Source organism: Alnus glutinosa, chromosome 3 (genome assembly GCF_958979055.1).
Source record: "Alnus glutinosa chromosome 3, dhAlnGlut1.1, whole genome shotgun sequence".
Lineage (NCBI taxonomy): Eukaryota > Viridiplantae > Streptophyta > Magnoliopsida > Fagales > Betulaceae > Alnus > Alnus glutinosa.
This window is the reverse complement of record NC_084888.1, coordinates 2,911,418-2,924,574: the sequence shown is the minus strand read 5'-3', so window position 1 is coordinate 2,924,574 and position 13,157 is coordinate 2,911,418. Positions and strand designations below refer to the sequence as shown.

At 38.0% G+C, this 13,157-nt stretch overlaps 2 protein-coding genes and 1 long non-coding RNA gene across 3 annotated transcripts; 1 reads left to right on the top strand and 2 right to left on the bottom strand.

The window, feature by feature from the left end:
• Nucleotides 1–220: 220 nt before the first annotated feature.
• LOC133864315 (ACT domain-containing protein ACR1) lies at nt 221–6,003 on the bottom strand. Its single transcript, XM_062300603.1, has 8 exons — nt 5,666–6,003; nt 4,925–5,037; nt 4,753–4,798; nt 3,435–3,549; nt 2,174–2,241; nt 1,444–2,091; nt 966–1,070; nt 221–801 (listed from the first exon to the last, which is right to left on the bottom strand). The coding sequence occupies exons 2-8, from the start codon at nt 4,993–4,995 to the stop codon at nt 421–423; spliced, it is 1,434 nt and encodes a 477-aa protein (XP_062156587.1). The 5' UTR covers nt 4,996–5,037; nt 5,666–6,003; the 3' UTR covers nt 221–420.
• Nucleotides 6,004–7,633: 1,630 nt separating this feature from the next.
• LOC133864712 (protein PHLOEM PROTEIN 2-LIKE A10-like) lies at nt 7,634–9,257 on the top strand. The gene has a single exon (XM_062301123.1). The coding sequence runs from the start codon at nt 7,848–7,850 to the stop codon at nt 9,060–9,062; it is 1,215 nt and encodes a 404-aa protein (XP_062157107.1). The 5' UTR covers nt 7,634–7,847; the 3' UTR covers nt 9,063–9,257.
• Nucleotides 9,258–10,246: 989 nt separating this feature from the next.
• Nucleotides 10,247–12,930, bottom strand: LOC133864635 (uncharacterized). The gene is made up of 2 exons (XR_009899531.1): nt 12,796–12,930; nt 10,247–10,841 (listed from the first exon to the last, which is right to left on the bottom strand). It is a non-coding gene; the product is annotated as an uncharacterized LOC133864635 (long non-coding RNA).
• Between the last annotated feature and the right edge of the window lie 227 nt (nt 12,931–13,157).

Sequence of the window (13,157 nt, the reverse complement as noted above, 5' to 3'; positions counted from 1 at the left end):
TACATATCTATTTATCACATTCATTTTATATCGGTTGACGTTGATGTTTTAAGTGGTTTTTCTTTTGTATTTTGTAAGTAACTGACATAAGAAGCCAATTAAAACACGTCATATCAGCCAATGTGAAATGGTTGTGAAGAATAACATTACTCGGGATCTTGAGATTTGAAATTTAGAGCAAGGGAAGAAGGGATTCATAATTGTGCAACGAAAAACCAAATTTGTTTTCAAAGAAAATATTTCATTAATATTTTGTTGGGTGGAGTGGATGCGTTTCGTATGGCCATCTATTTGTATAGATCATTTACATGGGACTTCATCTTGTTGGGAAGAGAGAAACTACTCCGACTTCTGGTACATAACCTTATTTACAAAAATATCCACATGTACGACATGGAAGAAGTTCCTGAGCTTGGAACTCTAAGATCTAATGGAGCCGAAATTACCCGAGAGGCGCTCAAGTTGAGACCACAACAAGCTTCCAAGTGAGAATCTTGGCCTGTCCTCTATGCTTTTGTTGGTGCTTTGGGCTGTCCTCGATGAGGAAGAAGCCTGAGGACCCCATGCCGGGGACCTCTGAATTGCAAGGACAGATCCGCCGGTCTCTTTTTTCACCACCTCGATTATGTTTGGATTCACATCATGCCCGGAGGGATCTGTAATGTAGAATGATCCAATTGCTCTATCGCCTCGTATCCCGAGCTCAACCCTCGATATTGATAGTCCATTCTCGCGGAGTACCCGTGTCATGTCTGTGAGCAATCCCATTCGGTTGTGTGTGCAGATTTCTAACCTCAGTCCCTGCAAAACAGTTATCAAGAGCCCATAAATCTTCGTTGTAGTTAGCATGATTTAACCCCAAAAGCAAGAGAAGTTGCCTTGTCTCAGATGCTAGTGAAATAGAACACAAAAATAATTTGCCGAAAGGAGCAGTAAAAGTATAAGCAGGGCCTTGCTGTACATACATGGGAGACTCTTCTCTCTACAGCAGCAATCAAGCATTGTGTCAGCTTATGCCTTTCGCTCTGTGTATCCAAAGTGCAGCCGTCCTTATGCCGTATAAAATACTCCTGAGAAATCCACATTTAATTTCAATCAATTTAGAAAATAAATATGATAAAATTTCGACCTGCCTGACCCAAAATCTATTCCGGCATGTAGTTCTTAGGGCAGAAGTTCATATAGCAAAATTGAGAAATGCTAGAGCTTCTTTTAGTATTTTTTTGAGTTCTTTTATGTAAACATGTCATTCTGTTTTTAATAATAAAAAAAATTATATCTTAATTTCTTTTTTATATTTTTATTAAAAAATATTATGTCATGATAGAAAAACACAAAAGTACAGTCAAAAGAAATCTAACATTCCTCGGGCAAAATTAGTAAGAATGACTATCCGTTTTGAAAAGTGTCTTGTTTTATATTTGAAAAAATTCCTAGTAGTACCTGATCAGCCATGGAGCCCTTGGAGGCAACCACGGCATGAAACACCTCGTACTCCATGTCAGTCAGAGCACACAGAGTGTCAAACAGTAGCTTCGGACGGTCTCTACTCCTTACATTCACCACCGAGTACCCTTTCTCCTCGCAACTCTCTATGGTCGCGTGAGTCCCATCACAGCCCTTCTTATGCTGATCGCCACCATCACAGCGGTGACACCGCTCGTAATCCCTATCTGCATACATCAACTGGTGGAGCCGCCGCTCCGTATGGGTCTGGCCCGCCACCGGGGCGGTGAGCCTAACGCTCCTCCTCTCCCCATTCCCATGATGGGCCTCCACCACGTTCTCTAGCTGCTCCTCCACGTGGGCCAGGCGGATAGGGTCTGTGATGGGCCCGCCTTTGAACCCATCCTCCACTTGGATTATGCAGGCCGCTCGGGATTTGTGGGTCCATGCCACGGCGGAGGTGACGTTGCACCCCAGCTCAAGGAGCACCGCTGACATCTCAGACATTAGGCCCGGTCGGTCCGTCCCAGTCATCTCTAGGACCGTGTGCTCAGCTGTCACGTGGCGGGGTCTCACCTCTCTTCCCAAACGTGTCTGTATCTCCTTTGATGATGTCCTCTCTGATCTCCTGCTCGGGCACAGTGCCTGCATGTTACTGTTTATTGTTACTGGTTTCGGAAAATTTGAAAGCTGATTAGATAAACATGAGAGAGAGAGAGAGAGAGACCTGCTGGATGTAAAGTATGAGGTTTTCGTCAGTGAGCTTGTTGCCAGCCTGGTCTGTTACGTGGAACACTGCACCACCATAATCGAAAGAGACCCACGTGAATCAGGCGCAGTTCTAGTACGTGGGCGACCCATATGAAGCTTACAACGTGAGCATTTATAAATTAGGCTAATGCTTAGGAGAAGCATTTCTTCCGGATTTCATCCGGAAAAAATGCTTTTCCATGGCATTATTGTAATTAAAAGTGGAATTACTGTAATATTTTAATTACAATGCAATGATTCTCATGCTATTTTTCCCAGAGGGCCAAACCTATTTAGAGGCTTTTTTTTCTTTTCTTTTTTTTTTTTTTTTTTTTTTTTTTTTTTTTTTTAAATTTTTTTTGCTATTTTATTATAGTACTAGCCAAAATAACTTTTAGCATGAGAGAACTTACTTTTAGAGCATCCACGTAGATTTCTTAAAAAAAATAAAAAATAAATAATAATCCTACTTATTTCTATTTTGAAAAAATACTTTTAAAAAATACTTGGTTAATTTCACTTATAATTTTTGATCTTTTATTACTTTTACAAAAATATATCCAAACTTTAAAAAGTGTCAATTTAGGATATTCATTTTTCAATTTTTTTTTCTTTAAATTTCAACCATCCGTTAAAATTTTTGATTAAATCTTATCAAAATTTCTAAAATACTTCTAAATACTCCCGTGTTAATTTCTTTTTAAAAAAATTTATAAAAATTTTCAAATATTCAGGCATGAGTATTTTTGCAAATTCCGTTAAATTATGATAAATACCTAAATTCTAGCAATTTTTTTACCTAAAAAAAATGGAATCTTTTGGAAAATTTTGGCAGAATTTAACGAAAAATTCCAACCGATAGTTGAAATTGAAAACAAAATAAAAATTTGAAAGATGGATACTTTAAATTGAAACTTTTTAAAGTTAGAATTAAGGGAGAGAATGAGAGAGAAGAGTAAGAAGAGATTTTCATTAAGTTAAAAGAGATCACAGAAATGCAGAAAATAATGAAGATATAAAGGAAGAGCAGTAATAATCTTTGGTGTATATATCCTTTAAAATAAAGGAATTAAGAGGAAAAATTGGATGGAATGTGATCGATTTTAAGGCTTGTGAAGCAAATGGGTATCTGTTTAAAAGATTGAATATTGTAGATCGATGATGCTCCTACATGGCTACGTACATTGGATTGAAAACAGAAACATTAATTATAAGTGATGTAAGATTTGATATCTGACCGTCCATGAACCATCCACCGTCTGAGGAAATGTATGATTTGGATATAACGAGGTCAAGATCTGTCAAGACTTGGACCATTTCCAGAAGAATCCCGTGCTTGTTTGCACTGTCAACCTGTAAAACAAAACAAAAGTTTAATTAAAAGGGTTTTGCCGGCCTGCTTCTGTCATTTTCTGGTTACAGAAAAAACTAGAAAAAGCAACTGATCGATCAGCAAGGATACAACCCATGAAAACCAACTCTATATTTTGCTTTTTGCAGGGGTTATGATCTTTTAGAGCTTCCTCACGGTTTCTATAGAACTAGATTTCGATCGATCGTTACAGTACTGCCACCCAAAAAGTTCGTTTCGGATAGGGAACCTAGTAGTTGCATAGCTGAGGTTTCTTCTTCCAAAAGCTTCTTTTTTCGATCTCTCCCACTGATGTGATTAATTTCTATTGGCTCTTCATTCGGTGGGACAGAAACATATACTAATATATATATATTGAATTCAACTATGGTTTTAACTAATATCATACTCGTAATTGTTGAGATTTGTGAATAAATTTAAAATAGAATAAAAGCATAAGCAAGAAAGAAAAACGAGATAGAAAATTTATATGGTTCGGTCTATAACTTAGATTCACAGGTAAAGCCCAAAGAGCTACGTACATTGTGCTCAATAATTTGATTGTTTACAATACATAAGTTCATATTTATAGTTGAATAGATCGACCCATATACAAGTAAACCTAAATCGACTTATACTTGAAAACATAAATCTAGTTAAACTATGAAGTATAAATCAATGATATTATATTCAGAATATATTTAGCAAAAATAATCATGAATCCTGATCATCTTCAATTTGTTGTTGAATTGCTTGAGCAACAGATATGATAGAGCCATTTCAGAATACTATAGCGTCTGTTTCACATTTGTTATCGAATTATTAATTATCAATTCAAACAACAAAATTATTGGAGATCTCTATTCAAGAATTAATCATTATCATTAATTAATGCAATATAACTAGCTAGAAAGATCCATGATATCTAATTTCCTATTCGATCTTCCAAAACTTGAGATATTTTTATATGTTTGTACGTTTGATGGTACAACCGCAGTTGTTTATGAAATCCGTGGCTGGAATTTCCAGCAGCTGGGAATGGGAAATTGAGAAGTGAGAACCCACTCCCACTTTCTCATGCCAAGAAATTAAAGAAAGCCCAGAAAAACAAAAAGACAGGAGGAAGAGTTTCCATAAAAGCATGTCTACGCTCAGCAGAAAAGATATAATTCAGATATTGAACGCTAGTATACACTAAATCGAACCTTAACAAGCGTGCAGCCTTCGCATGCGTCATTGTCTATACAAACTCTGCAACACCAAATAGGAAAATCAAAGAACTGAATTAAGTAGAACTGTAGAAGTAGATGAGAGACGTACAAGCAGCAGAATGAGAGAATATTATAGATGTTGCATGTTAATATATAGCAACAATACCTGGGAGGGTAGATTCTTTCCATGAGCGATTCAAATTCTGGATCGATATAAGGCTGGTAAAAGATCTCCATCTTCGTACCAAAATCAGTTTAAAAGATAACAGCTAGCATCACCTGCGTAAATTTATACTTGTTTTAGAACATTCAAAACACATGGGAATTGAAAAGAAAGCGCGTAAACAGAACAGCAAATCGTGGAGGCGATAAGAAAGCCAGCGGAGAGTACGTAGCTTGTCGTTGAAGGTAAAAGATTTGAGAGAATTACGGGCTACATATATGTATCATGACTCGTTCATGCATTTAATTCTTTCAGTACCACATCGCTGCTTTCTTCAATAAGAAGCGAATTGATCGAAGCAGACCTTTTTGTGTCTGTCTAGGATTAATTCAAACACGACAATGATTACTTTGAACTTATCTTTTGTAGTTTGCAAGGGATTCTTAAACGTATGTAGATATCAAATACGAGAAACAAGCTAGGAAAATCGTTTTTTTCTTTTTTTAAAATGATTTGACTTCAACAAGAAGAAGAAGAATAAAATTTGGAAGCAACAAATCTAACCCATCGAGTAGAAAAAACAAAAAAAAAAAAAAAAGGCCACAGATATTAAAATAAAAAGTACCCCAGCAGAATATAAGATGATCAAATTAACCCAGTGTTTGATATTCCTTAGTTTCTTGAAAACTTCATGATTCGTTAAATGGACAACAAAAAAGAGATCTATGTATAATTAACCATTACCTGTAAAATATCAGCAGCTCCTCTATGATAATTACAAACCAGCGAAATTCACAGATCGAGCTGAGAAGTTTGCCAAGTTTAGAACTTTTCCATGGTAACGGAGATATATATATAGCCGAAATAGAAGGTGATCTCAACTCGCATGTAACAGACACTCCTACCCCACCTCTTGGAAACCCCCAAAAAAAGAAAAGAAAAAAAGAATAGCGAAACTAGTCCCACAATATTGATTGATTATCTTTGTCTGGTTTTCTCGGCAGAGTCGTCATATATAAATATAACCCACCACGTACGGTCTTTCTCTCTGTATCGCGGAGGGGAATTGATCGAGAAGGTGTAGGCAGAGGGTTGAGGAGACCAGCTAGCACCCGGAGGACGGAGAGCTTTGCTGCGTATTAGCCACGTAAAAATGTCGAGGCCACATGGCAATAAGCCCTTGCTCAGTTGCTGTCAAAGTGCGGCGGCTCGTTCTGGACCTCAGCGCGCAACACGTGTACTCTGTCAAAACTCTCAAAATTGTGGTTAGGAGTCTCTTTCGGTATTTCAGCGTGTCGTTTTACCATATTATTCCTATAGGGTAATACTTCAGTGAAGCAAAATTTCCGGAAATCGTCCGGAAATTTTGCTTGACAATGGCATTTTCGTAATTATAAAGACACAGAGAGAGAGAGAGAGGTTTTTAGGACTTTTGGTTTTGTCATCAATCTGGGATTTGAACTCTTTTACCCAGTCAGCTTCCTCTCCTGTGGGGCTCAACTCTCAACTCTCAGCTCTCTGCTGGGGTTTCAGATTCAAGCAAGATCTGACGGCTGGAGAAAGAAACGTGTACTCAATCTCAGCTGTCCATAAAAGCAGGACGATGACGTGCACGAATTGGTGGATTGGACCCCGACACAACTACTTCTGGAACGTCATACTCGAGCTCCGGTCCTAAGATTAGTGTCGACAATTTTTTACGGTTGGTAAATTTAATACCAATACAACATAAAATTATTAGATTTCAACCCGATTAGACATATGAATAGAACGGGGCAATTTTGAGTCACCTTGCTTAATAGTATAAATCCGTGTAAATTAATTATTACTTCATTACCATTTAAAAATCTAAACCCTAAAGTATGAATCCAATTAGATATGTAATTTATTATATGTTTGTTTACGTAGATCGATGACCTTCATTGGTATGTAGTATTATTATGATTGAATATTATGCTAAGAAGTTAGTTTATGTTTATTAATTATGGTTATGGTTAATTGGATTTTTTTTTTTTTTTTTGATATGTCCACACAAGAGGGGGATGAGGGATGAGAGATTCAAATTAATGACATCCACTTCACGAAGTGTGGTCCCCAACCGATTGAGCTACTCATTATGAACAAGTTAATTGGATATTGATCGTTATGAATCTGATAGTGAATATGTATAATTGATGTAATTTATGCTTATAAGATATGGAATTGTGTTAATTAAGTCATACCAACTTATCAAGTATATTAAACAAGTCGAAATGAGTTGTGTTTGGGTCAACTCATTTATTTATTAAATAGGTTATGCGGGTCAAGTCGTGCCACCTATTTACCTAAATTAAATCGTGTCAAGATTAAAAAATTTCACATGTTTAATTAAATAAGTCGAGTTTGAAATGACGCATGAGAACTAATAGCTTGATTCATGTAGTCGTGTCACCTCTTGATATCTGTTCTGAATTGAATGTTCAGCCCCATTGAGTTTTAGGCTCAGGGAGTCAGGGGTCAAAAAAGGATAAGCTTAAAAAAGAAGGAGTAGATTTATGGTATTCAACTTGTATTTTGTGACTTACAAAAAAAAAAAAAAAAAAACTTGTATTTTGTGTGTTGGTGTTTGATATATAGAAAACATTGAGATATGAGCTTAGGATAAGCTCAATAAAAGAAGGCACAAAGATTTGGTGCAACACTCAAGTTTTGTTGACGGGCATTAAATTGAAAGACCAACGGTTGTTGAGCTTCGGATTAACGCACATCGTTGTCTCGGTGCTGCTTTCCCATAACCAGTGGTGCACGTCCACCCTCTATCTCTCTCTCTCTCTCTCAGAGTTGAATGATTCATCAATCATTCACAAGTTCATCGAAACCCAAGAGCCCAGCTTGGTTTCCCGAAACACAATAGTCAAACAAGTTTGGGTTCTCTCGAGTGTCGCAAATGATGGACCTGCAATTGGTGAAAACGGGTTTCGATTTCGCTTCTAAAAGAAGAAAGAAGTTGGTTCTTCTTCTCTCCGCTTTTGGCTTCACCGGTTACAGCCTCTACACGGTTTATCATTTGCCTTCGGTAGCGCATAAGAGAGAGAGAATTTCCAAGCTTTTATCAGCTTTAGTTTCCGTAGCAGAAGCCGCCTCCGCCTCCGCCGAGTCAATCGGGGTCGTCTCTGAAGATTTGAAACAGTTTCTGCAATCCGATTCGGACCGAGTTCCCAACAGTTTGAAGCAGATATCGAAGATCGCGAGCTCCGAGGAGTTCTCCCAGTCTTTGACAAGGCTCACGCAGGCTTTAACCGTTGGAATTTTACGGGGTTATGGATCTGCCGGTGGCTCTGTCGGTGGTGGTGATATTGGTGCCAATTCTTCTAGTTTCGCCGATCACGCTATGGACAAGCTTTTTTCCACTGCTGGGTCTGGTTTTGCTTCCGCTGTTGTGGGAAGCTTCGCTAGGAACTTGGTCATGGCGTTTTGTTCAAACAATTCGACGAATTTTGAGCATTTTGATTCGGAGACAAATCGTATTCCACAATGGGTGAACGTGGTCTGTGGGGATAAATGCAGGGAGCTAATTGGTGACTGTATCCAATTGTTCGTGAGCACGGCCGTTGCTGTTTATCTTGACAAGACCATGAACATCAACTTCTATGATGATTTGTTATCTGGGCTGACCAACCCCAAGCATGAAATGAAAGCGAGGGACATGTTGGTGTCGGTTTGTAATGGTGCAGTTGAAACTCTTGTGAAAACCTGCCATGATTCCGGCATGATTTCGAGTCCAGGTCCTCCCTCTTCGGCTACCGGAAAAGGCTCAACTCCGGCTAGAATTGAGGACATGATTCTCAAACCAAGTGAGGAGAAAGATAGAGGGTGGGTTGGTAGAGTGTCATCCACTTTGGCAGTGCCAAGCAATCGGAGATTTGTTCTTGATGTGACCGGGAGGGTGACTTTTGAGACGGTTAGATCGTTCTTGGAGCTTCTGTTGGAGAAGCTGTACGAAGGTTTGAAAAGATGTGTTCAAATTGTTCATGATGCAGTCGTTGACGGGGGTGTTGAAGCTGTGAGATACGCCACCGCGAAGTCCTCTGTTGTTGCCACCATATGTCTCTCTTTGTGCTTGCACATACTGGAAGGTCCTTGGATTTTAGTACCAGCTTAAGTTGCTTCAGTATATTCTCTTCTTATTGTGTGAGTTCATGTGATTGGTTTCCCAAATATTCTTACATGCAGTTGCTTCTTTAGAGGATGCAGTTATGTGTGTGATTTCTTTGTGTATCTCAATTAAACTATAAATGTGTAATTACAGTCTAGAAAAAGCTAGTATCTAAATTGATGTACGGCAGTGGTTTGAAGTTGAGCTGACAATTTTTTGTAAACATGATACGAACTCAACACGAAATTAATAGATTAGAGTTAAGGGGTTTGACCCAATTTATTAAATGGATCGGACCTCGACATGACCATAGCCTAATACGCGACCAAAGGGCTGTCAGTTTTTTACACGACCCGCGAAACTAGTACGAAATTAGTAAATTATGGTTAAGAGGTCGGACTCGTTTAATTAAACGAATCAAGTTAAAGTGATCTATATAGTCTTATACGTATATCTTCACACAAGAACATTAATTTTTATCCCAAGATAAATCAGTGGATTTTCAATAGCTCCGCGTGGCACTAGAAGCGGCATGAGCTGGTAACCCCAAGTTCCCAACTTTCTAGAGCTGGTAAATTACTTGTGCGAGCGAAATTACTTCACGCAAAAAAGGATAGGGCTCAGCTGTCTGCAAAGTGGGCAATTGCTTGGCTTGTTGGTAAGAAACAAAATAAATCAGATTAGACATGCTTTTGCAGTTATGCCAAGGGCCACATAGTACTTGAAAACGTCCATACATTGTCATCTATATATCTTTATTGAAGAAGACTGCGGCAGCTTTTCGGTTTTGGATGTTCTTTTCAGGGGATGTGTTTTCTTTTTCCGGGAAGTTCCAGATTCCACAATGACTTTTTATGTTTCTGTTTTAGTTTTAAGGTCTCCTACTTTTCCGATTCTCATAGTTATCATCCTAAACTGATCAAGGCTAACCTCGGTATAAAAATTGAATGCATGTTGTGTTTCCTGCTTTCGGTAGCAGATTCCACCGAGTAATGATAAAAAAACACTCACATGGGGTGGGGCCATGTAATGGTGGGTCCCACCCCATGTGAATGAGAGTGTGTAATTGGTGTGTAATGATAACACTTCCCAATTCCACCAGGTGGGGTTGGTAAGATTCTGGGGTGCAAAATCTGTAAAATAGTATCCAAGAGCAAGCCAAGAAGAACACAGATATTGGCGAGATCATCTAGAAATGAAACGGAAGGAAATGAATCTCCAAATAATGTGCATTGTCATTCTTCCTTACAAGGTGCACGAACAGAATATCAATCAGATTTTCCTATCAATTTTATAATAGTGAATGGCATATCCAAGAGATATTGAAAATCTACAAGGAGCGTTTCCCAGATGGTATTGCTAATAAGGTTCAATAACAGTGTTCACCGGAAATTTGCAACTCAAAAAACAATCGAACAAATACAGAACTTGTGTGTGGTTTTTCTTTAACCAGAAAGACTGACAGAACTTACTGTATCTTTCCATTAGTTAGGGACCCTATGCATCCAATGTCATCGGCTTTTCCCCTCTTCCGATTTCTTCAAAAAAAATATCAAGCACATCAGACATATGAATCTGCTTGAGCCTCCTAAAAAAGAAAACCGGAACAGTGATCCCCTGGCTTTGGACCTTAATGAGATGTCCAAACTTGAGGAAGTTCACTATAAAATCTGCTAACTTGAGCTTGCATCAGTCTCCTTTGCAGCTGCCTCTTCCTGATGCTTCTTTTTCCAGTACTCATCAAGTGGGGGTCCAAATATTGCCTTCCCAGAAACAACTCCAATTCTGCAGAACCCATATCATCATTAACACACAGCAAGAAAACATATTACCATATGATCACATCAGAATAAACACTCAGCAAAATTCATTCAATTTAAGGGGTAGCCTATCTAAGCACAATAGTACCATGTCAAGGCTACCAAAGAGTTCCAGTACTGCATTGCAGATTGTAATCCAACCATGACCTAAAATCTCTGCCAGCAAACTGACATATTTCTCCCTGTTTTGTCCACTAGATATTCCAAGCTAAAGGTTGGCCACAACATTCTGACAGGCGACCTTGACTAAAGATTGAAGAGACACACAGACCTCAGTTTTTATAGCTGTGCAGCAAGAAAATTAGGTAGCCAAATTAATTCTCTTTTTGTGAATTTGGTGTGTAGCAAGAAGAGAGCAAGAGAAGAATAGAAGAATTTCTCTTTTGTAAAAGATTTTCTTTCATGTGAGAGTGAGATTTTGGGTGTATTAGGGTTTTGGGTTTGAGTGATTCTTTCTTCACTACTATTTCTATTCCATCTATTGTTAGTGGAATTACTTCATGATCGTCTCCACCCGTGGATGTAAGCTTTTCAAGCCAAATAATGTAAATCATGGTGTCTTGTGTGATTGGCTTATTTTATTCTTCTCTATTTTACTTCTTTGCGAATCAAATCATCAATTTTATTCTTCTCTCACTGTTTTGTCTACTAGACAGTCCAAGCTAAAAGGTTGGCCACAACGTTCTGATAAGTAACCTTAGCCGAAGATTGTGTAGAAAGAGGTCAAGAAACAAAACGTATGAAACAAATACTAAATTCCATACTTATAGCAAGCTTGCAGCAATGTTATATACAAAAAGCAGACTCCTTTTCTCATGCAAACGTCAAAATGAAAAGAATTTTGGGTATGGCATTCTACTTCTGCACTTGGTGTACAACAGATATACTCCACAAACAAGTCAAACAAGTATAATATCAAAACCATATTGAACCCAAAAAATAAGTAGAATAAAGGAGGCTGCTTCCCATGTTTTATTTAATTTTTTTTTTCTTTCCATTTTATTCTATGCAACTCCATAGGAACACGTTCTGCTGAATAATTTTGTTTGTACCAGAGTGTTGTCCAGTTTGGTTGGAAGGGCTACAAAGAGATGCAACCAAACTCTAGAGACCATCAATCATCATTAAACTTTGATGGAATGTGAAAATTATGTCAGTTGTGGGCAAATGATCCTATGTTTCCCACAGCTTTAAGAAGCATAGCCTAGCATTAGAATCTGATTGCATTCGATTGCATTTTTGTCTTAAAGTATCACAAAAATGTTCAAGTTACAACTCAATCACAGGCTTTAGCTATTGTTGTAGCTCTCAACCATATGCATGAATAAATGTGAAGATCTTGAATCATACTAGTGCACATTGTGCTATTGTCACGACCTGAGAAGCGGTAGCTACATCTACACTATACCCCAAAAGGACAAGTCGTAATTACATTCAGTAGAGCCATTTAAATATCCCAGTCTCACCTAATTTATAACCAATATTGAACTTGGCACATACACAACTTCACAAGAGACCCACCCAATCTAGGACTTAACTGTTACAATCCAGAGTATCAAAGCTATGACTTGGCAGGAAATATCTCACCACTCCAATAAACCACTAGCATCACAAGATATAACAAACCAAATCACCAGGATACAGGGTACAATCACATACAGTGAGATCCATATGTTATAAGCAATTTAGCACAAGTAGTTGTTGAATTGCTATTTTCATAGTAAAGCAGATCGATTTAGAGAGTTGACTCAAAAACTATGCCCCATTAGGTAGAAACGTCTTCAAGCATTAGTGAATACACTTTTGCATATTGGCATCAAGCTGAGCCAAAAATTTCTAAAAAATAAAGGAAGCCAAATCAGAGCATTTCAACTGAGATTAGAGAAAAAAGATAAACAGAAAAAAGAAGGCGAACTTACATGACTGCTCCAATTACCATCGGAAACGAGAGGAACCTGCTTCGACCGAACATTTTTGCCAATTCGCTTGCGATTTCTGTGCTTTTCGTTTTCTTCTTGGTCTTTCGATTTGGGTGTTTTTCTTTCAGGGGTTTTAGGTCAATTACAATTTTGGACCAAGGAAAGATGGAAGTATGGGCCTAAAAAGCCCAATTAAGTTAGAGAGTTGGTATGGCCCATTGAGTCCTGAAGACCAGCCGTTTGGGCTGGAGTTCTTGATTCTTTTCTTTTCTATATTTTGTGAGATAAATTCTTTTGCTAAAATAGTTTATGGCGTAACAACAAATAAATCTTATTTTCCATAATTTTATTTCCATGTGAGA